This window comes from Mizuhopecten yessoensis, unplaced genomic scaffold (genome assembly GCF_002113885.1).
Source record: "Mizuhopecten yessoensis strain PY_sf001 unplaced genomic scaffold, ASM211388v2 scaffold8839.1, whole genome shotgun sequence".
Classification (NCBI taxonomy): Eukaryota; Metazoa; Mollusca; class Bivalvia; order Pectinida; family Pectinidae; genus Mizuhopecten; species Mizuhopecten yessoensis.
This window is the reverse complement of record NW_018407747.1, coordinates 282,361-307,383: the sequence shown is the minus strand read 5'-3', so window position 1 is coordinate 307,383 and position 25,023 is coordinate 282,361. Positions and strand designations below refer to the sequence as shown.

Sequence of the window (25,023 nt, the reverse complement as noted above, 5' to 3'; positions counted from 1 at the left end):
CTACAACCGGCTGTATATCTGGTGGCCTGCTACAACCGGCTGTATATATCTGGTGGCCTGCTACAACCGGCTGTATACATCTGGTGGCCTGCTACAACTGGCTGTATATCTGTTGGCCTGCTACAGCCGGCTGTATATCTGGTGGCCTGCTACAGCCGGCTGTATATCTGGTGGCACTTTACTTCAAATTTCAATTTCACATACTTTCGCTTCAGAAGTTTTTTTTCCGAAAACACTGAAATACACTGAACAAATTACAACTAAAAAACTCACTTTATTACAACCATAAAGGAAGATAAATTGTTAAATTTCAATCTGCATTAGTCCAATTTAAGAAATTACAAAAACCACCAAACAAATTAACTTCAGACAAATTGTATTAATTTTTCATTATATTTTTAGGTATATTAAATAATAATACGTTTGAATGGGATGTTTAAGTACACTTGAGTAAGATAAGCATTGCTAGGGTCAAAGGTAAAAACTAGGATTGGTCTGGGTAGTTGGACACATACATATTTTTTGTTTTGGCCTTTACAGTTTGCCTCTTGCGCAATTCAAGATTATTTCTTGAATCACAGCTCATAAAGTTTGTTTCTATGTTACGATTGCTGATAAAATTGGCAATATTGTAGGTTTTCTATTGGGTTTTAGCAAGTTCAAGCCATTTTAATGCTGAACTGATTGACCGGAGCCCCGTCTTAATTGTCTGGTCCCCTCTTTAGGTTGAAATGCCACATAATGGACGGATGGATCAAGGAGGGAGGGATCACGGACGAATTAGGGCCATTTGAATAGTCAAACAAAAGGCGATTTAAATAGTTGAACATCTAACTATGGAGGCCTAAAATAAGGGGTTGCTTGTGACCTAGGCCAAGCATTGTCCATTGAAGTCTACCATTGAGATAGCAGTTCATCTCCTGTCAATCCAGTCCAGAAGCTTGAAGCTTCCATTACCCAGTAGCAGATAACATGGGGACGTAATCTATTAAAATGCATAGAGTATTCAACCATTAGGACCACCCAAAACTACCAGTACACACATTATTTATTGTCCAAGGTCTGATGCAATTCCTTAAGTAGTCTCAGCAAAGAAGACTATATACAGAGCACCAGTATTGTAGGCAAAAAGACTAATGGGTCTTTAGTGTTCTTTATTCAAAGGGTATTTCTTGTTACTTAGGCTTGAATAAGAGGATTTGAAAAATGACAGGTTGGCATACAATGACTCAAGAGGTGAATGCTGGGTGGGTATAAAGTATCAATAGCTATTTTTAACATAGCAGATATACCATCAACCCCTGTACTAGATGCCTTATCCAGCTTTGTTACACTTGTATGTGAATAAGGGCCTGGGTGACTCTAGTGTTGGGGAAATTGAGTCCCAGTTACCCAAACTGTAAACAGAAGAAAAGATAATAGCTGAAAAGGGCACAGAGCATTGGGAAAATATATGGTAAACTTTTAAAATCATGATCTAGCTATTACTGCTATTAGTAAGTTTGAAACTAATACATAATGTACCAAGTTTTTATCTAAATGCATGCAGATTCATTCAGTGATCAGTAAAGCCCTGCAGGCAAGGTAATTTGTAACCAGAATATCTCAATCTAATGTAAGTTGATATGCCTTTCATCATTATGAAATGCACACTTGAATGCTAGAACAAAGGAAAATGACCTCCTGTCTGGTGTCAATTTTGTTTTGTTTGTATATATGTACATGTATGCATGGCTATGTCAATGTGTATAATATATTACCGCAACTATGCTGTTTCAACAGTGTATATATATATACAGAGAAATTTTAGAGAAAATTACTGAGGGCGACATATTTAACATTTAATAAATATTACAACATTACATATTATTGACAGCTTGCAGTCATTAACCAAACATTTTGAAATACTGATCATGAACAACATAAATTGCCAGTAATATCAATATTTATATTTGCAAAAGAATACTTGTACATAATCTGCGCAATATGTTGGTTAGTGTGCAACTATTGACTATTACTTGTAAATTGTGTAGTAGGAATCATAAACACATATGTACAGTACGAGATTTAGACACGCATAATGTTAAATAAGTCACATTCAATATTTAGTCAATACCTCTCTCAACTATCCATATTGCTCAATATTGAAATTTCCACAATCTACAAATAAACGTGAGTTGTACAGATAACAGTCGAACTATTATAAAATTCCTTCACTATAAATCAGGCAGGTGTTGCTTCATGAAAACCTCTGAATCTAGTTTTGAAATGAATAACAAGTTTATTTTGTGCAATCAATCTTTAGCTACGAGAATCTTTGCTAGTCTCTAGTTCATAATAAGGTGGTATACATTCAGGTGCCATATTATGAAATGTATTTTACCCTAGTTGACCGAATTGGTGTCCATGGCACTTAGCAATTACGAAAACTAGAATGACAGCAGCACCTTCAAAAATTCTTAAAAAATAGCTGTAAAAAACACTTATTTTATATGTAAATTGGTAAATTAGGATGATAGACTTGGACTATTGGACAAGAAAAGGGACAGGGAACGCTTATTAAGAGATGGGGGTATTTATTAAGATGAATATGGTAAACTAAGTGTGGTACTTCCTTCTGTGTATTCAACAGGCAATATATAAAGGTGTATGAAAGTCTATATTTTACTTAGTCTATACGTGTATAAAAACACAAACTGTACAATCCAGCGGCAGCGGTTCATCATCATCGGTTAGGCCAAAAGAAAAATATCGTCTGTTTAGGACATTTGACCCCTGTGACCTTGAAAGAATGTCAAGGACATTTTCATTTTCAAACTTTGTCAGGCTCCTACCAACGAAGCTATCACCCAAATATCATGACTCTAGGCCTGTCCATTCTTCAGAAGAAGTCGTTAAAAGGAAAAGTTGACGGACAATGATGGACGATGGACGCTGCGTCATGGCATAAGCTCACTAGCCCTTCGGGCAGGTGAGCTAAAAATAAAAATCCTCTCATTTTTTAAAGGCGTGTTATACCCTAATACAAGTCTGGCAACTTTTGATTAAATCTTTGTTTTAATCAAAATGAAATATTGTTCCTTTTTGTTATTGAGGTATTATACAAGAATATCAATCGAATCATCCTGTTACAAATTATTATGCTTAACATAAAGCTCCGATTTATTCTAAATTTTTAATAGCCCCCTGCGCCCACCGAGGATTTTTAATCAGCAATGAGGTAGCTTTAAATCTTTCACCCCTAGGTAACTTGAGTAAACTCTACCATACATTCATCTGGATGAGTCCACTATGGTCTACAGTGGTGAACGGTTTTACCACCTGAATGATCTGAATCACATGACCCAGTACATTCTAGTGTCAAAAGGATTGACAATACAATGAACCATTATACCTGACAGTACATGTATAATATGGCAAATTTCATTCAATATTAACTTTTAAATAAATCAAAAATAAAACTAACTGATATCAGATTTTAATAAAAATGATCATTGGTGAAAGATTGTTTGAACAATTTTTTTTTGATACAATGTATAAACAGGGATGTGTAGACATTAAATGGGGCCCTTTGCCTCATTATATTGAAAATTAAAATAAAACAAAAGGCCTATGTTTGTGCCTATACAATCCATTTTTTTGTATTTTTCAAGTTAAACGATTACTCTTGCTAAAAACATAAAATGTATTACCTTCCTACCCTATTTTTTCCAGATACGTATCCAATCTACTTCGCATCGCCCCCGTTTACCGATATTCCGCGTGGAAGATCGGACGCGGCGGCATATCAAACGGGAGCGATGCGAAGATCTAATTCTAATTAGATTGATATATATAGGGATACAAATCAGCAAATAATGCATTTTTTGTTTGGTCTTATTGGAGGGTTGGAATTCTTGCTTTTAAACTGGTGACTCACAGGTGATTCACCATTCAACCAACCAAACGTAATTTTGAAAGGATTGGAAAAATAAATCATTGAAATTCATTTTAAACAATGGAAATAATTCTCTAATCTACCTTCTGTAAAAATGACACTGGTTTGAAATAAAAACAACAACAAAAACGGCGTTATTAAAAAAGATAAATTATGGCGATGTAGCGAAGATTGCATTAACCGCTATATGAAACAGCACGAGGTGCGGTTCGCACATATGATTATTTCCTGTCATTTACCAGTTACACACGTTTGTACTGCTAGCGACGTTTTTTCGTTCCATGGTAACACATTTTTTTTCACTTACCTCTTTTTCGGTCAATAGCCCTAATTCGGCAGTGACAAAGTCCTCTGTAGATATATGTGATTTACTCATGTTTTTCACCTGTGTTCAAATAATTAATTCGAATATTCCACACAAAGCAGCCGACATGTGCTCTCTCCCTTCCGAATCGCGAATTGATCGCTCGACTAGCTTACACGTCGGGATAGAGAGACGTTGATATAGTACGTTGCTGTCGTCTGCTCGCCGTCCACGACCACAAAGAACTACACACGCAGCTGCTCGGACCTAAATTATAGATGTGCGAGTGGCGTGTTTGCTATGCAAACCGGCAACTCGGATATATAGTATCCCGGTGTGTTACTCATGCAATTTTAAAATGCTCTAGTTCGATATAATTATATCAGCAGTATAGATTAGAGTCAGGGGCGTTTCTAGAATATTTGAAAGAGGGGGCCCCCGTAGAATCAAATTTTTCTCCGAGTAGAGCGAGGCGATTTTTTTTGATTTTTTTTACCTTTTTTTGGCTAAAAAACATAAAATAATTGTGAAATGCACTAATGTAACGGTTCCTGACTTGGAGCATGTATATTTTATAGTAACGTGTCAGGGTGTTTATCTGTTTAATTAATGATTAATGAATATGATAAATTGCCATATTCAATATAATATTAGCAGATTACGATAGTTTTTTGTTGTTTTTTTTTTTAAAAAGGGGGGGGGGGGGGGGGGGGGCGTACGCCCATTACGCCCTCACCTGGACCCGCCCCTGATAGTCTCATTGTGGCGACAAATGTCATTCAAATCAATACATTGATTATCTGTGCAGTTTTATCTTTAAGGTCTTGCAATGTCTTGGATTTTAAATCCATTCTGATATCCATAATTACTAATTATTAGCTTATAGTTCTAATGTTACATTAGAACTATACAGCTAATAATTAGTAATTATGGATATCAGATTGTTAGGCGAGTGCTATCGATAGACTTGCACACGTCCGAAATACACTTGACTGGCCGGGAGCATTTATCAGCATTTATGAAGACTTAATTAAATATCAAAATTTAATTTTAATATTGTAACATTTTATTTCAACATTTTATTTCAAATTTTGTCATTAAAAAAAACAGTATGTTTTTTTTTGCATTGTTTTTAATTGATTACATATTGTTTTTGTCTAAATTATAATGAAAATAAATTGAAAAACTTTAAAAATACACATTTAATAAATATAACTATTAATTTCTTAGTCCCAGATTATTAAATAATTAAACAAATGAATAGCTTAAAATCAGTGTGAACATGTCAATTGATTGGTCCAGTGGTTTCAGTACTCGGAATGGCTGAAAAAAACAAATTATATAAATATTCAAAATATTGTATTATAGTTATTCTTTGAGACAATGCAACAACAAACAGCATCCTGTCAAAAAACTGAATTTTTGACCTCCAGGAGAATGCGTTTTCAGCATCATGGGTAGTAGAAAAATTTCCAATTTTAAAGTTGAATGGAAAATAATTTGCATGATATTGATGTTTGTATAATGAACAATTATCCTCATTTGTTTCTCTCAAAAGTGCTTAAAAGCCATCTCCGGTCATCTAGGATTTCAATTTTTTCCGGGGGTGAGCCCCCGTACCCCCCTTACGAGAAGGGGGCTTCCAGCCCCCCTCTCGTGCTCTCCCCCTGGCTCCGGCCTACGGCCCTCGTTCGGCGGCCTTTGGCCGCCGTTCGGGCCTTCGGCCCTCAAAAAAATGGTGCCTCCTACTTTTTATTCATTAACCTCCTACTATTATTCTCATTGAGAACACTGTAATAACAGGTAAGATGTTTCAACATGGCGTTAAAGAAAAACATGTTTTCTTTCGGGAGAGGTTCTAAGTCCCTCTAACAGATCCATTATTTTCACTAAACTTTGGACTTTCGATAAGTTAAGTTTAATCACGCTTCTGTTGGTACTGTGCTGAACATTAACATCCGATCCACAAACTTATTGCAGTACAAGCGTACTTTTTGCAATTGAGAATATGAAAACATGGTCAGTTTGAACTCAAGGGAGCACCGACCAAATTTTAATTAAAATTCCTGAACCAATACCGAAAAATTAGGATTTTAAAGGTTCACCATTTACTTGTATTACCCATAATGGACCCGACCTATCTGCCGTAATGGTGATATACCCTTCAGTAAAGTTCCCTAGGTTAATATTTATTTGTCAGTACTGAAGGTGTACAATTGTATCTGGTCCAAGCTTGGCAGAAAGGCCCGATCAAGTCGGCTAACCTCGACCGATGAAGGCACGGAATCTGCCGTGATGTGACGAGTGAGGTCCGATTAAGGATGTCCGACAATCCGGAACCGTCGGCACTTTCCGTCTCGTTTACGGAAAGTGTCGGCGTTTCCCGATTGGGATGTCGGAGTTATCCACCTTTGTCAAGTTGTCGACTGAAAAGCATTAACAGATTGCTTGTTGGCCGGTTTAACGTCCTAACAACGTCTAAGGTTATATAAAGACATTAGGAATAGCAATAAATAACCAGACGACAAGACAGGTGAACTAAACAGGTGTAATTCATTAAGGAGCAGTGAATGTCCGTAGTGACCACCTTCAACTAATTGAAGATTTTGTCACGAAGTTGGGTTTATATTACATAACATCTAATAATCATTCACTTAGTTAAAGTTAAGAGAAGGAACATTTAGTTCTAGGAGAGTCCGAGAGAGAGGTCCGAGCAAGCCAGTGATTGGGCAGCCCCCATGCACTTACTAAGCTTGTTCGGAAAAGGGATAAAAGAAGAGAAGTGATAAATTATTATATAAAGTCTGTTGAAGTAACTAATTACTCTGCATCTTCAATTTTATGGGTGTGTCTGGAAAAAGATGTTTTGAAAGAGTTGAAAGTGTGTGCATTAACGATGTCGGATGGCAATTTGTTCCAGTCTAGTATGGTACGAGAAAAAAATGATTTTTTGTCTAGTTAGTGCTTTCGAGTATTGCTGTTGGTATTGGACCTGGTGGGAATTTCTAGGAATTCTTCTGGCTCGGTGCATCCTGTCAGTCGTGGATATGGCCACCGTGCCCTAGTGAATTTTATGGAACATCTTTAGGCGTTCATCTTTCCTACTATCTGACAGACTGCGCCAGCCAAGAGTACCAATCATATCTGTTCCACTAGAAGTATTCCGAAAGCGATTTGACACACATCGGACTCCTCTCCCCTGGACCATTTCTATTTTGTTTACCGGACCGAATATTATAGTACATACATGTATTAATTGTCAGGATTCCTTGAAGGAGACACATACAGATAATGTATTGTGCCTAATGTGTTTCTATAAAAAGAGAGGCTACGTACTGAGTCGGGTATAGCATGATCTGTTATTTATGGTGGCACCGAAGAGCCACAGGTAAAACACATTTAGATCGCTGTATATAATATACAGTATGCTAGATATATTTAGAAGAACAAAAGTTAGTGTTATTCGTAAAAAAAATGGCCTTTATATAACTCTTTTCACAGACAAAGCAAAACTACACAATGACGTCAATCTTCTTTTGTATTAGTGTCGACGTCACTATACATCGCTTTACAGGGCGCCGCATTTGCACCTTAGGTACATGTATGTTTTAAAACCGGAACGTTTTCTGACGATGGCCCATCTCAAATGTGCATGGGCCAAAATATGTTAATATTGGATAACAGTTGCTGAAATAACCATTTTGATGTTGTTGTCATCTCAATTTAATTGAATTAATTTTGATTTTATATTGAAGAAAGTGAAATGTCAAACACAGGTCCTCGCGAGATGGTTTGGAATGGTTAACGGTATTTGATTCTTTGATACAGAAGAGAGACGTAAAATAGCTTACACGTATTATCCGTGTTCAAATCGTATGCCAATAAAAATCGTTGATGAAACACGCCACACATCAAGAGGAAGCATGCCCTGTTCTCACGGAAACAAACTTTTGGTCAACGATTTTCAACAACTTTCAGTCAATCGTCGTAAAGTCAAAAGTTTTTAAGGTGCAACACCGGCCTTTCTGTCCATCGCCTCAATCTCTCAGGTATTAAGTCACCAATAAAAAAGTTTGTTAGAGCGTCTCTGATGCGGAATATGAACCGTCTTCACCCTCATGTTTTCTGCCATTCGTATCTAAAGGTCCTTTCTTTCATTGGAATCATCCGTTTATCTGTAACTAAAGATAGAGGACCATACCGGATGTGTAAAAACTACTTCCTGGCAAAAGTCGTACATATGGCAACCCTCGTCTCCGTCGTTTGGTTTAACGGGCCGGCAAACACCGTACGGTTTCACAGACTGGCTTAACTTCGAACACGGCCTACCGGACATAAACAGTTCGAACTGGCTTTCAAACATTTTTGTTATCATCGAAGAATTGATGATGAAAGCTGACGAATCTTAGCGTCGATTTTTTTTACTAGGAGACACATAAAACCATGTATATGTTACTGAATCTCTTTAACAAGAAAAAGTATCACAGATTATTTTTTATGAGATGGGTTCCATTTAACACCAGATTTCTGGAACGAACATAGGAATTTAAAATTTTAGCGAGCTGCCCTCTGTGGAGCTCATAAAAAGACGATTTTTTTAAATCAATGTAAACATTTCGTTTGAAATATTTAAAAAAAAAAATTGTACACATCTTAGATAACTTTCCTTTCCATTAATGGCTTTGTCTAACGTATATGAAGTATAAGTCGTATCATTATATCTGAGTGAACAAATGTTTTATGTAAAAAGTTGTCACTAGGCAGGGTGCTTCATTTGAATTGTGAACGTTGTTCTGAAGCGACCCATCCAGTGCATGGGGCAAAACATATAAACCGTGGGTAAAAGTTGTTAGAATACGCCATCTGATGTTATTGTTGTAATCTATTGTGGTTATTTTAATTTGTTGTTATTTAAAATAATGTGAAAGGCCAAGCACAGGTTCTCGCCAAATGGGTTGGAATAATCGACGACATTTGATTCTTGAATACCGAGGAAAATATAGAACAAGGCCTTCTCTTAAACATTTGGTAATCATTGACGATCTGATGATGGAAGCTGGTGAATATAAGCGTCGTCGTTTATAAAAAAAATCATGAAACTTTAAAGCTATTAACATGGTACTTGATGTTTGCAAGACAATATTTCACAGAAAATGAGGATTTTACATGAGTTTCAATTCAATGTGAGATGTAAAACGAATCTAATCATTTTAATTTTATAACAGCTCTCGAGCTTAGATTTAAAATTCAGGAGTTATGAAGATGTGATGTCACAATCGAAACATTACGAACACTGCATGGCCAATTCCAGCTCCGGTAGGTGTTATTAAACACAGGGACCTGAGAATTACAACTATATTTGGACCTAAACTAAGGCCTCAGTTTAGGTTCAAATATAGCTTCAACAAATTATCAGGTCCCTGTGTATATGATCATTGGGGTGGCATTTTTACTGAAAATCGATCTTAACCCCCCCAAACGTGTTAAATTACTCTTAACACCTTAGTTTAGGTCCAAATATAGCTGTAACAATTTCTCATGTCCCTGTGTTATTAAAACCAGTTCACATTTTATGTAATGGTTGTCATTACATCATTAACAGGGAAGTAATGTAATCAATTTAAACGTCCATTACGTTGTAATGAAAATCTTGTATCTACATGCTGCTGTGTCGAGATTATGACAAACGGGATGGAACTTAAACAGGCAAGCATCTATGGACACCATCTCAAGTTCAAAAAGTGTATTTGAGTCTCACCCTCATTAAATATATATATACAATTACAACATCATGATCTAAAACTTCACAGAGGCCACTTTATACAGAGTAACGAGAGACTAGATAATATATGAAGATTGCAAAAGCTATACAAAAGTTCAAATAATTTAAGATACAAAAATTAATTGCTGTACACTTATAACGCTTACGTCCATCTAAGATTCATTTCCCGGATTTGGCACTGTATATACATATATCACTATTGTGGTGCATAACAGGTAACTTATCGAAATCACATAGAATTACAAAAACAATCCTGTATGTGCATATGACCTTAGTTGACCAAAGCTGCGCTTTCTGGACATCTTCAAGTATGTGACACCCCCCCCCCNCCCTCTCTCTCTCTCTCAAACATATAGCACTGAACTTAATTGAAAATATTGATTAAATTAAAATTTGCCATCTTGTATATATTTGTTATGATATTTTATTGGGAAAAGGCTTTATATAAGTTGGCAAAAACGGGCCCAATCACTTTTGTATAATAAATGCAAATAAAAATATGTTTAAATCAAACCTTGGTTGTTGTGAGTGCAAACATGGAGCTTTTTGCGCCGCTCATATTTATAGCCGTTATTTCTATGGATGTTATTAAAACATTGTAAACGATAACTTAAATCCAATCTATAACATCCAGACTATTTTATCGACAATTCGTCATCATATATATACCACAGGCGATTGTGATATTGTTCTCGCTAAATGTAACAGTTTTATAGTACGTATGTATTTTATATTGTTTATATAGTTTCATTAGAAACACATGCCTTGATGATAACATTTACACTGTCCTCAAAAGAATATATAAAAAAAAGAATAAATAATGTTATTGTAATGAGGTATTGACCCGTGATACATTTGAATATAGTGTGTGTTTTATTGTGCTGCATAAATATATCATTAAAACTATTCTACCATGACAGCGATATAACGACATTTGTATTGGTTAATAATAAAACACTTATAGACAATAATACATGCGCATACATGAACTTCTCCAACAGACCATGCACGTACTGCGCTCTTCCAGAACTAGTGAGTCGTGTGACTTGTCCTGGACGAATGAGCGAACCAGGATACTCGCATGAATATAGAAAAGAGTTCCATAGAGCTAAAAATAATAAACAGTATGACGAAAAACCCTTTTTATAAGATTTTTTTTTTTTAGTAGTAGTAGTAAATGTAGGAAAGAGATGAATTGATGTTATAAAGCCAATCAATACAAAACTTCATAATTACATGTACTTTAAAAATCTTAGTTCGACTATAGATCATGACGTAGATGAGTTCGAACCCCCTGTTATTGAAGATAACCAATATGATCTCATTTTAAATGAAATGATAACAGGAGAAGAAATTAATAAATCTATTGAAAAGTTCAGAAATAACAAGGCGAGTGGCACTGATGAAATTTTAAATGAGTACATAAAAAATACTAGCCAATTTTTTTGGCCTATATGTTACAAATTTGTTTAATATAATCTGAAACACTGGTAAAGTTCCGGAAACCTGGACAGTAGCCATAATAAAACTCTTGTTCCGTGTCTTGGGGAAACTATTAACGACAATAATTAACGAAAGACTAAATAAATTAGCTGATGAAACCAACCTTATATCTCACGCGCAAGCCGGGTTTAGAAAAGGTTATTCAACAACCGAAAATATCTTTGTATTACCTTTTTTAATTTCTCTATATTTTTCACAAGGCAAAAGTTATACTGTTCATTTATTGATTTTAAAAAAAGCATTCGATACTGTTTGGCGAGTCGGGGTGTGGAAAAAATTATCGCAAACAATGTATGCGGAAATGTATTCAGAGTCATATATAATCTATACTTAATCTATACTTAAATACCAAGTCATGTATTAAGAAAGGGAATGAAATTTCTGACTTTTTCATTTGCAATGTCGGGGTTAAACAAGGGGGAAACTTATCCCCATTCTTATTTACTTTATATTCTGAATGACATAGAAAGCTTCTTTATAGAACACAACATTTCCTCATTACAAGAAATTGAAACAGCTTATCGGTCACATATTGGAGTGAATTTAAAATTGTTTATAATATTGTATGCTGACGACAATGTATTAATGTCTGAAACCAAAATTGGTCTACAAAATGCTCTTAACTGTTTCAAAAATTACTGCAAAACATGGAAGCTCAATGTTAACATTAAGAAAACTAAAGTTGAAATCTTTGAGAAAAGAACAAGTAAAAGAGCATCTTACTTTACTTATAACAATGAAAGTTTGAATGTATAGGACTCTTACTCTTCCTTAGGAATACTATTAGGTTACAATGGTAAATTTAACAAAGGTAGAACAAATTTATCTGAACAAGCAAACAAGGCTTTATATGCACTTTACAGGAAAATTAGAAATGTTCCATTACCAGTAGATTTGCAACTTAAACTATTTGATTCACTTGTATAACCCATTATGACGTATGTGAGTTAGTTTAAACATATTTTATTGCTAAGCAAATGGATTGGGCACAAGTTATCAAACTTATATTAAGCCCTTTCCTAGCAAATTACAAGCATATATTTACAATAGTACAACAAGATGGCAGAATTAATATACATTTATACACTATTTCATTTTTAAATGCTTTAATTTATAAATTGAAATTATAAGAGAAAGACAGAGAGAGAAAAGGGGGAGGGGGAAGGGAGAGGGGGGAGAGGGGGGATACTAGTCTGTAATTTTAATACATACATCCTCATCATTATTAATGTATGACATATAGTATATGCCTCTTAGAGAGAGTGGATATTATGGTTCAATTGAGAGAGAGGGAGAGTTTTCCTGTTCTGAAAGAGATGTATCTCCAAATAAAAGAAGATTTAAAGTAAGAGGCTTGTATTCATTCAGTTCAGGATAAAGCTTAATTCTTTGTTCGTTATATTTATCACAGGTTAAAAAGAAATGGTGTGTGTCTTTCAATAGGGAAGCCACATATACAACGTTGGTAATCAATAAGTTTAACACGAAACAGGTCACTTTTCAAAGTACTAGAACGGTTTCTTATTTTTGTATGCAAAATATTATTTTTCCTATCACCATAGAAAAAGGGGGGTTTGGTACAAGCGGCAAGTTTACGTCTTGAATGGCGTTTCTAAATGATGAGAACGTGGCACTACGTCGTATACTAGTAGGTAACTGGTTCCACAGTCTAACAGTAGAAGGAAAAAGGATACGTTAGATAATTCAAGTCTGTTGTTAGGTACGTTGTAGTTTTCAATGTTTCGAAGATTATAATGAGAGTTATCGACAAGGGAAAGGAGTAGAGTGTTAGATAGTTAGGAGCTATATTATTGTGGATTTAAAAAAAAAAAAAAGTTTTCGACGGGATCTCCGATGGGCTAGAGAATCCCATCCAGTTTCATTGTATATAGATTGTCTACTAGTAAACGACGGTAAACCAGTGACAATACGTCCAGCTTCAAGTTGTAATTTTTCTAATTTGTCTGAATCAGTAATAGAACAACCATCCCAAAGTTCACAACAATATTCTAGAATAAGAAGTATAAATGTTCTATATATTTTATTCAGTGTACGTCGGTTCAGGGTATATTTCAATTTACGGAGGAAACTTAATTGTTTAACTACTTTTTAGGTCACCTGAGACAAAGTCTCAAGTGACCTATTGCGATCGCCTTTTGTCCGTCGTCGTCCGTCGTGCGTCCGTAAACAATTTACATTTTCGACTTCTTCTCCAAAACCACTGAACCAATTTTAATGAAATTTTGCAGGAACCTTCCATGGACAAAGGTCAACAAAAATAGTTGCCGGTTTAGTCCCAAGCCCCCAGGGGCCTGAGGGGCGGGGCCAAAAAGGGTCAAATTGACTAAAATTTCAAAAATCTTCTTCTCAAGACCCAGATAGAAAGATAGAAAGGTCTTAAGGTGCTTTTCCAAAATTGTGAATTTCTTGACCCTGGGGTCTCACGTTTTCCCCTGGGGAGGGGGTAAACTTTACTATAGTTTATATAGGGAAATCACATTTTGGACCAACATTTGTTTAATTTCCATTGCAAGTAATTCAATTTAGGTTAGCATTATCATTATTAGGTAGCAGTTTGATAGTATGCCCATATCAGCCCTGACTGACCCCCAGGGGCTGATGGGTGGGGCCAAAAAGGGTTGAATTGTCTGAAATTTCAAAAATCTTCTTCTCAAGACCAAGATATGGTAGAATCAAACACTCTTCATAGATGGAAGGGTCTTAGTCTTAAGGTTTATGACCCTAGGGTCTCACGTTTACACCCTGGGGAAGGAAGGGGTGGGGGCGGCAAAATTTATTATGGTTTAAAATGGCAAATGATACTTTGAATATTACAGGTTGATAACTTGATTGGAATTATAACCTTGAGTTGACAGTTTGATACTTTGAAATTTTGAGCCAGCCCTACCCCCAAGGGCTGTAGGGTGGGGCCCAAAGGAGTCAGTGTGCTAAAATTTCTTCCTTTTCCTTGTTTAGAATCAGAAGTGCTAGTTTCAAATACTTCTAAGTCTTAAATCTGTATGCTAGATATTGAATAATGTGGTTTTATTGTTTTTTGTCACTTTGAATAATATTTCTGTACATGCTAAAAACAAAATCAACTCTCTGTATAAATATATCAGGTGACCGTTAAGGCCCATGAGCCTCTTGTTTACATATATTATCAATGTGATAGGTTCATTTACAGTTAGCATTGATGAATACTCCCAGATGCTTATGGTTTTCAAAAACTCAATACTTACATTATTAAAGTTAATTTCAATGAGGTGATCAAGATCAATATTAGAAATAAGTAAAGCCTCTGTTTTTGCAGGATTGAATTTGACAAGCCACTTATCTGCCCACAATTGTATATTTACGAGATCATTATTAATTTTTTGTTCAATTACTTGTGGTGATTTATCCGAATACACAAGAGAGGTGTCATCAGCAAAAAGTTTGTATACACTTTCTATATTATCTGTTATGTCATTAATATATAGTATAAACAGCAATGGGCAAAGAACCGAACCCTGAGGTACTCCTGCATTTGTTCTCTTAACAGAAGATCTACTATTTCCAATAAAAACTTGTTGAGATCTATTAGTAGCATAATCAATTAACCAGTCCAATAACTTTCCCGATATTCCATAGCTAGCTAGTTTCACTTCCAGTCACCTATGCCACACTCGATCAAACGCCTTAGAAATATCACAAAAAATTAGACAAGTTGGCTGGGTTTTTTTCAAGATTGTCGCACATAGTATGATATATTTCTATAAGCTGGTGTACAGTAGAATGACCTGGTTGAAAACCTGACTGATATTTATATATGAGAGAATTATCTAAAAGGTAGTTATGTAAATATTTAGCGACTAATCTTTCGAAAACTTTACCAATAGTACTTAGTAGTGCAATAGGTCTATAATTTGAAGGGTCTTGTTTATCGTCCTTTTTAAAAAAAACGGCATAACTAGAGCATGTTTCCATTGTTTGGGAAAATATCCAGTTTCCAAAGATGAGCGAAAGATCAATGAAAGAGGATAAGCAACTGAATTAGAGGTATTCTTTAGCATGGTATGACTAATAGTATCCTTTCCCTACAGCTTTACCGATTTTTAATATCTTTAGAATGTCGATAATGTCATTAATATTAAACGGTATGTCTGAAATGGTCGAGTCTGTTCTAGATTCTATAACAGGTACGTCAATGTTAGTATCGTCTAGAGTAGATATTGAAACAAAGTAATCGTTTAGTATATTAGTCTTTATGTCGTCATCCATTTCTATATTTCCAGTCGCACTCCTTAACGGCGGTATACTATTAGATGTGTCGGATGATTTTATTAACCTGCGGACTAGTTTCCAAAAGTTTCAAGGATTTGTATCACTGTAATTGTCTAAAAAGCCGTTTATGTCCGCATAAAATAATTCTTTTGTCCTTTTTTCAGATTGTTTACACCATTTCGTTGTTTCCTAAAGTTGTTCAAATTATTTGGAGTGCGATTGGATTTATATTTTTGGAGAAGTCTGTTTCTTTTCCTTATTTCACGTCTCAGGTCAGAGTTAAACCAAGGTTTGTCATTAGGTCTAATTGAAACAAATTTGGAAGGAATACATTCGTCAGCTAATTCTAAATATCTAGATGCAAAAATATCACCCATATCGTCCGGAGAATGGATTCTTGAAAAAAGTTCAGCCCAGTCAATTGATAAAAGTAAATTGTTAAACCGTTCGTAATCTGCGTCTTTATAACAAATATTTTTCCTCTTATAATTTCTTACAATATTTGTCCCCATAGGCAGTTCAACAGATGTTGCTTTGTGGTCCGAAATGTCGCGGTCTATGTCAATTACGTATGCGAGTGAGATATTCGAAAAAGCTGGTACATGTATGTTGAACAAACCCATTTGACATTTTGCAAGAAGATCTTAAATCTAAGGAAAAGTACTCCAAACTATATGATATATGGAGAGCTTGGTCGCTACCCATTGGAAATAGATATTATAACAAGAATGATGGCTTTTTGGCATAAGCTAATCTCAGGTGGCAACAAATTATCGAGAACTATATATTTTTTGATGCTTCAACTTCAACAGAATGGTCATTTATAATTAAAATGGTTGAATTTTATTAAGTCTATTATCAACAATACTGGTTTTGACAGTATATGTACTAACCAAAACACATGTACAGTCAATAGAGATACCTTAAAATGCATTATCAAGAAGAGATTAATCGATTAATTTATCCAGATATGGTATCATGACATAGATAGTTCTTCTCGTGGTAAAACCTATTCAATTTTCAAAAACGAATGGAAATTTGAACCAAATGCATTCCCAATTATTATTATATCAATCCAACTATTGTCAAAATGAAAGGTATGTTTCCTATTTGTAATTCTTCCTTGCTCAGCAAAATAAGCAAATTCTTATCTATATATATATATTATGATCATTTATTATGTATGCCATGTATGCTTTGCTATTCTTTTCTATAAAATAGTTTGCTATATATGTAGGTATGCCATGTATACAATGCTAAGCTATGTCATGTATGTATGTATGCTTTCCTATGATATGTATGCATGCTATGATTTGCTATGCTATGCAAAGTATGTTTGTATGTGTGTAGGTTGGCTATTATATGCATGTATGTATGCTAATATATGTATGTATGTATGTATGCTATTATATGTATGTAGGTATGTTTGCTATTATATGTATCTATGATATTATATGTATGTATGCTAATATATGTATGTAGGTATGTTTGCTATTATATGTATCTATGATTTTATATGTATCTATGATATTATATGTATGTATGCTATTATATGTATGTAGGTATGTTTGCTATTATATGTATCTATGATATTATATGTATGTATGCTATTATATGTATGCATTTATGCTGTTATATGTATACTGTTATATGTATGTATGTATGCTATTATATTTATGTTTGTATGCTATTATATGTATCTATGATGTTATATGTATCTATGATGTTATATGTATGTATGATATTATATGTATATATTTACATTCTGTATGCTTAGACCCATTGACAAAAATTACATTCATAAATGCATAACACAGGTGTTCATAGAATCTCAGCACGTGGGAACTGATAGTAACCTGATCACACTGCGTAGTAATACACTACAAAAACTACTCACTCGGAACGACCGAACTAGATGCTTAATTCTTACATCTTAAAATATTATTGAACTGTGCTTTGTGAAATATCCACGTATTCACGTGTCCTGTGCTACAAATAAACATTGAATATGGAACTACATTTTGTTGTGTTATTGTTGTTGACGGTTGCTAAGATCTCTCACGATAGTGTCACATTTCCCCGCGAAAAAACACTGTTCTCGCCACTGCGTTGCACCCGTGTATAAGCAGGAACAAACCCTGTTTATTTGTTTTATTCGTTGTTATATCGATCCACTGAAAGGATTCGTCAATGTAAATATAAGGAATGATATTTATTTTTTCAACATTTATGAGGTCATAACAACAATGGGTTTTTGGACATATTTTACATGAATCGCTAACGCGATTCATTCAATATGTCCATAAACCCATTGTTGTTATGACCTCATAAATGTTGAAAAAATAAAAATCATTCCTTAAGTATGGTGTTATATGTATGCATGCTATGATTTGTTTAAAATACACCAATCTATCCAGTTGGTCTGCTAATATAAAATGTATCAGAAGATTGATCTCCTGTTACACACGAAATGCGTGTCTGGAGTGAATAAAAAATCTTGAAATCCACATTCACCCACATTTAACTGACAAAAATGATCACTGGCTGAAATGTCAAGATATAATGACACTAGAAAGGACATAGACTTGTTCGTGATATGAAAACGAGGCACACGTCACATATATTATCTTGCGCAAAGGAACAGCACAATTTGAATAATTAGACAAATCGAATTCCCCACGTTGTCATTTAGTGCAATCTGTTACATTTACATGTTGTGTGATCTAGATGCTCTTAAATGTACAACGCAAACAAACGTACGTCACGTGATTTTACCGACAAACCTACGTCACAGCTGATGTTATAGTTTCTGCACATTGTAACCGATTTAACGTGGATACATGCACGCGTGTACCTTTACTCCACAAAGCTCATTCGTGCTAGATAAGTCACACTTTTTACAGGGGTAGCGTTGCATCTGCATTATGTATTTTTTAAATTAAACGTTCACGCGCTCCACGGATTTAGACAATCTAATTCCGTGCTCGCACGTTTAATTGTCCAAGGTATATGGTTATTAATCAAAGAAATGTACCGTTGCATCGCTGATCTGTTAGGTTGCAGGGATGTGAAAATTCACTTGATATGACGGCAGACACCATAACGGGTTTTATATTTGATTAAGGGAGAGTTTACTTTACTTGGCTACCTCCTCCCACAGGAACCAGAGAATTTGTAACAGCTATATTTGGACCTAAACGAAGGTGTACATTTTTTAGGGGTTAAGATCGACTTTCGGTAAACATGACAGACATCCCCATTGATCATTTCTCGTATATATGATCAATGGGGGTGTCATACTTACCGAAAGTCGATCTAAACACTTAAAACATGTAAATTTACTCTGAACACCTTCGAATTCGTTTAGGTCCAAATATAGCTGTTACAAATTCTCATATCCCTGTGCCCCCTCCCTGGTGTTATTCACATGTAAAGAAACAATAATATCGTTTGTGATAGACTGAAAGATAGACAACTCTTACATACTTCAAGTTGAATAAAATTCCTATTTGTGATGTAAGCTAAAGGGAGACAACTCTATCATAACTAAAATGTTTAACACTCATTTCACAGAGTTTTTGTGGATTCACTTTTTTTGTTGTAAATATCATTATATTTTTAATAATATCGTTAAGCTTAATGCAGATTATGAATAAGAGGTTTTTCAGTTGAAATTGTTTTTTCAAATCTATTATTCGAATGTATTTATTTTCTTGACAGAAATAATGATTTTTAAGAAAATTGTCATCATAATATCCTGACGTTGTTCATTAGGAATTTCTTCATACAATTACAGAGAGTTATTTGCTGTAGTGTTACTGCGTTTTTATAACTTACTTATGTCATCTTAATGGAGAGTAAGCTTTAGAGGAGCCATTATGTTTCTTTGTGTAGATACAGAACATGTTTCCGTTGAAAATATGCAAGTTATTAGATATACCGCGGCATGTGCCATAATGAACATTTGAATGGGACACTTTTCAGTTAACAGAATCAATCACAGTAATAGCGTGTTAGGTGAGAGTTGGTCGACTTAAAATGTAAGCTGTATCTTAGCTTAAACCTATTGCAAAAAGCCGGCATTTATCATTTTGATTTTGGTTTTGACTGATATATATGATTTATTTTTTATTACAATTTATCTGTAAAGTAACCATAACATCCTATATGCCTAACAATGAAAACTAAGAGGAAACAATCATCATTGTATATAATTTGATATCGATGAATTGTATTTTCGATTATCCGCAACATTCAATTAATTGTCTAATAAGCGGTTATCTTTATGTTAACTTAATTTGAAATGCTTAATGGTGTTACTTTTTCGTTTTACGGTCAACACGACAAATAACCTTTCATGCAGATTCATACTGATAGGTATTCTGAAGACTCATAGTATGGTTTGATTAAGGTAAAACAACGACACAAGGTACTTGTTTTTTTATTTGAATAAAAAGAAACCAGCCCAATCCTCTGACAGATAAGAAGAGTTCGATCCCGGGATCTCTGGCTTATCAATCTGATGCTGTACCGGTGACAGATGCTAGTATTCTACCAGGGTTATATACTCCCCTTCTAGGAGAGAACTGTGTCCAGGGGTAAAAGCCATTCTTGTGAAAGTAATGCTGGTTTTTTCTCTCTCTCTCAATATTTCCAGGGGCTCCACGTTGACAGGAAAGGAAAAATGCATAGGTCAGACTGTGATTCGAACCCGGGACCCTCCGAACTCTAAACGGACGCTCCAACCTGTTGAGCTACCTGGTCGCTGGTGATTGATCCCATACATTGCCATTACAATTGGTAATGAACATGTGTTTTTTGTTGTTAATGTTCAATCCGACGTAGCTAACACTTCATTACCCTATGACAATACGGAGATATTACCGTATGTTAAACATATTGCCGTTAGTTTGCCCTTGACGAACGACTTATTCAATGAAACATACATCATGATATCACCCCAAACTACAAGCATTTCAATAGATAAGTATAAACGTTTTCATTATTATCATCATCGTTACAGTTTTAATAAAATTAAAATTAAAATAAACACCTCCAGCTTTCTTGTATGATAGGAGCCCTAGGACATCAAGTAACCGTTCAGCTTGAACGCTCTGAAGTTGATAGCAGTTATATTTTAACATCTGGGCGATGCATTTTATTTTATGAAGCCAAATTAATTTGGTTGTTTTCAGGCAGGAAACTACGATGGCCGACAGCGGCCGACAAAACACATTTTATATAAGCTGTGCTTTGTACCTAATTAATAATCTATGTAATTGAGTACAAAAGTTAACACATTTAGTAAGTTCGACTTAACGCATTTCCTCGTGTACAAATAATTAGGTACAAAACACATTAAAAAAGTTCGACTAAACGTGTTTCGTCATAACAAATACTTATGGACAGTTCCCTTCAGCTGAATTTGTATTAAAACTCCCCCTTTCTCAGGTGTGTAATAAATCATCATGATAACGAACTTAAGTGTGTTCGACTTGGGCTATAGACACTGTCCAAATGTATATATGACGCATGCGATGTAGTTTTACGGAATTTTTGTTTTGTTTTGCCTGCTGTTGAAATTATCATACTGCACTGCTTCAAACATTAAGGACGATGATTGAGTACAAGTAACAACAGCTTATAAATATAAAAGCCATTTCCATAAACGGCAACAACATTGTGAAAGCGACAGTATGCATAATTACTTAATTAACAAAACCATTTGATTAATTGTGCCACCAAAATGTTGTTGATTATATAAATGTATGTCAAAACATAACTTTTTATCGGGGCACGAATACAAATTCAATATATTCACATGCTTCGATTTAAAATAGCAAAGAAAGCCCATCCATCAACGCGAAACTTATTTTCAAAATTTAATTTCATTATAAGGACTACCATCAGAATACGGGATTCAGCTATACTAGTCATATTGCAACCAGTAAGAATGGAAAGTCAGATTTCAACGTCAGTACAAGCGATAGTATTGAGTGTAAAGTCAGCCATGCTTCACTGGGTATTGCATAATACGTACTGTCGTCTTATAGATGGAATATGCAGCTGGTATGCCTGTCATTTGGGCCGGAATAAAGTAATTAATGTCAAAAGAGGACAGGGCTATCAGTCTCCACTATTAAACATGGTCTGGTCTGGTTTGGCCTGGTCTTATTGGTCTGGTCTCAAGTTTAGGCCTGATCTGGTCTGGGCCCATTGGTCGGACTAATAAGTCTATTTCTTATTCGAACTTACTAAATGTGTTTTGTACCTAGTTATATGTACATAAATATTTGTCATGACGAAATGCGTTTAGTCGAACTTACTAAATGTGTTTTGTACTCAATTACATAGATTATTTAGGTACAAAACACAGTTTATATCAAATGTGTTTTGTCGGCCGCTGTCGGCCATCGTAGGAAATTGTGTGTGGACTATAGTTCATCTCTAGCAACACTGGTTGTGTCCCAGCCCTCCGCCAGTCAATTATTCCCAGGGTTTGGCATCAAAAAGGTTGGTTTGTCCTTGTTTATATACACTCGGGTATTTTAAAGCTTGATAATGTCATTTTCACTGAAATGGGGCTCAATGAACTTAATGAATAAGTCCTCTTCGGCAGTAAATACACACGTAATGAACACACAGAGAGGAATACAGCTATGCTACCAGGATTGGCCGTGGTCCTACCCCGCCCCAGGGATATTAGTCTCGGGTTCATTTCATGTTAACACAGGCTGAAATCTCCACCATAGTCTCCACTATAATACCGCGTTTACTGGGAATGAAGAAACGAATAAATCCAAGCTTCCAAGGTTGGTCGTAGAATTTTTCCCGGAGTCATACCATGGGAACGAATGGAATCCTCTCCTTTTAGCAGTATACATTTATTGCAAAAACATATTTTCGTTAAAAGGATATTTGGACCAAGGGATCAGTGTATAAACAAATGACATGACCACACTGTTGGCTTCAAGGTTGGTCCGGTCGGTCTATTCAGGGTTTATATAAGTTTGTTTTTGTTCATTCTCAGCTTGTAGGGGTACTCTTTTGCACCATTTTTGACAAATTTTTATTAAAAGAAAAACAGAGGCTTTTTGTTTATTGAAGAATAATACGTGCCTGACTGGCTGCTCCACCCAAACACCAAGCAGATTCTTTTTTTCTGAAAGGAATATCCAAACCTTTTAAATTACACATCAAACTTTATCTATTTTTAAACAAGTTCTAACGAATTATATAAATCCCTCGTGTTGTCCCGGAAGTTAGCGCGCTGGGGTTCGGAGGAAACCGGAGTACCCGGAGAAAACACAACGTGAACAGAATCGTACATAAACGTCATAATTTGGCATACGCAGACAAATTATATGTTTCTGCAAGTTATTATCAAAGAACACACCTTATTCTTTGAGCGATGAACACATTTTTTAATGTTGATACATGTTTCTGATTGAACTGTGTTTTTGATGTTGTCATGGCTGTATGAACTCTCGTTGCTTGTATTAACATTTACCACGTTCCCTTTGTGAACTGTATATGTAAGTAGAGGTAATTTATGCAAGCATGGAAAACGCCAAAATGCAGTGTTATCCTAACATATCGATATTTAAATATTTTTCTTTAACAATACTCCGAGCACCTCTGCTAAGTTGACCAAGATGACCTCCGATATCTCTTTCTCATTCCTTACTTTCGGTCTGTATAATGTTAGTTTCCACGTATGTGATCAATTACTATCAGCTCACTGGACAATTCTATTCTACTTCAAGCAAATGCATCTTATTATTTATACGGTCGTATAAAATGACATGTATTGTAAAGTACTTATCATTTGGCTGAATACCAACCTTTACGACACCATTTCATCGGTAAGTTATATAATTAGTGTTTAATTTGTGTGTGTGTGTGTGTGTGTGTGTGTTGTGATGTTCTACCCGTTGATAAGTTAATGTCATTATGTGAGATTTTATTTAGTGCTAATTATCAATAAATTTTACACTGTTTATGAATTATGTTACGATAAGGACACCATTCATTGATATGTTTTTAAACCTTTACTTCACAAATTTGTGACGTCAACATCTCATCCTCTGAAATCGCTGATATATTGTGTAAATACGTACATGCATATTTGGCCCACTGAAATTAGTATATCTTAACTTAAAATGCATAAAACTGTACATCAAATTTAATTTTACTGTAAAGGTGTTAGTTTAAACTTTGTTTTATTCACATAACATATGAAATACATAATACAAATATGATTAAACATAAATGAATTGGAGACAGAAACAAGTGTTAATACACTTATATAAATCTGTTGCCTTTCATCGTAACCAACATTAACAACCATAGCTTAGGGATAGTGACGTGAATAAATTACAGGGGAAGTTAGAAGAGAGTTGGGGAAATTCAGTGTAAAATATGGTACATGTACAAAATACGTTATATTAATAAAATCAGTACATGGTGGTCAAGAAAAATCCTTCTGTTGCGTCATTGTTAATACACTTTATGGTTGATTTTCAGACTATTTCAAGAAAGGTATATATATGCATATAAGTAAGTCCATACGCAGACAGTCGTTGTGATAGACTGTTCACACTCCATACACTGTTACTGAGCGATTGTCGTACTCCTGGTATATCCGTTTCCACTAGACTGTTTGCATCAGGAAAGACCATCCACATGACTTACTTTATATATGATATATGCTATTATATGAATACAAAAGTCATTGATTAAGACTCTTATTCAAAGACGTCATAAGATAATAAATCAGAAATGAATTGATTTATTATCATGTTAGCAACTCAGCTATTTCTTTTTACATATGATCGCACACAAACGTCCATGTATGCATCCCCACACATATCATAAACACATATATCTATCATACATACACACATACATACACACATACGTACGTAAGTAAATACCTACCCACCTACATACATACTTAAAATATATTTACTTGCGCACATGCGTGTGCATGGCTGCATGCATAGTCATGCACCCGCGTACGTAAATGTATGCACTCCTACACACACGCTCACACATGCATGCATGCGTACATACATACATACATACATACATACATACATACATACATACATACATACATACATACATACATGCGTACATACATACATGCATGCATACATACAAACATACATGCATGCATGCATGCATACATGCATGCATGCATGTATACCTACCTACCCACCCACCCAC

At 35.0% G+C, this 25,023-nt stretch overlaps 2 protein-coding genes across 2 annotated transcripts in view; one reads left to right on the top strand and one right to left on the bottom strand.

Annotated features, from left to right (window-relative positions):
• LOC110456712 (sodium- and chloride-dependent glycine transporter 1-like) overlaps window positions 1-4,517 on the bottom strand; it is a 60,498-nt gene extending 55,981 nt beyond the window's left edge. The window contains exon 1 of the mRNA XM_021507624.1: window positions 4,245-4,517. Within this exon, the coding sequence (XP_021363299.1) occupies window positions 4,245-4,313 (69 nt within the window). The 5' untranslated portion in view covers window positions 4,314-4,517. The remainder of the gene's footprint in view (window positions 1-4,244) is intronic.
• A 19,108-nt stretch (window positions 4,518-23,625) lies between these two features.
• LOC110456713 (integumentary mucin C.1-like) overlaps window positions 23,626-25,023 on the top strand; it is an 8,370-nt gene continuing 6,972 nt past the window's right edge. The window contains exon 1 of the mRNA XM_021507625.1: window positions 23,626-23,657. The gene's annotated coding sequence lies outside the window, so the exon portion shown is untranslated. The remainder of the gene's footprint in view (window positions 23,658-25,023) is intronic.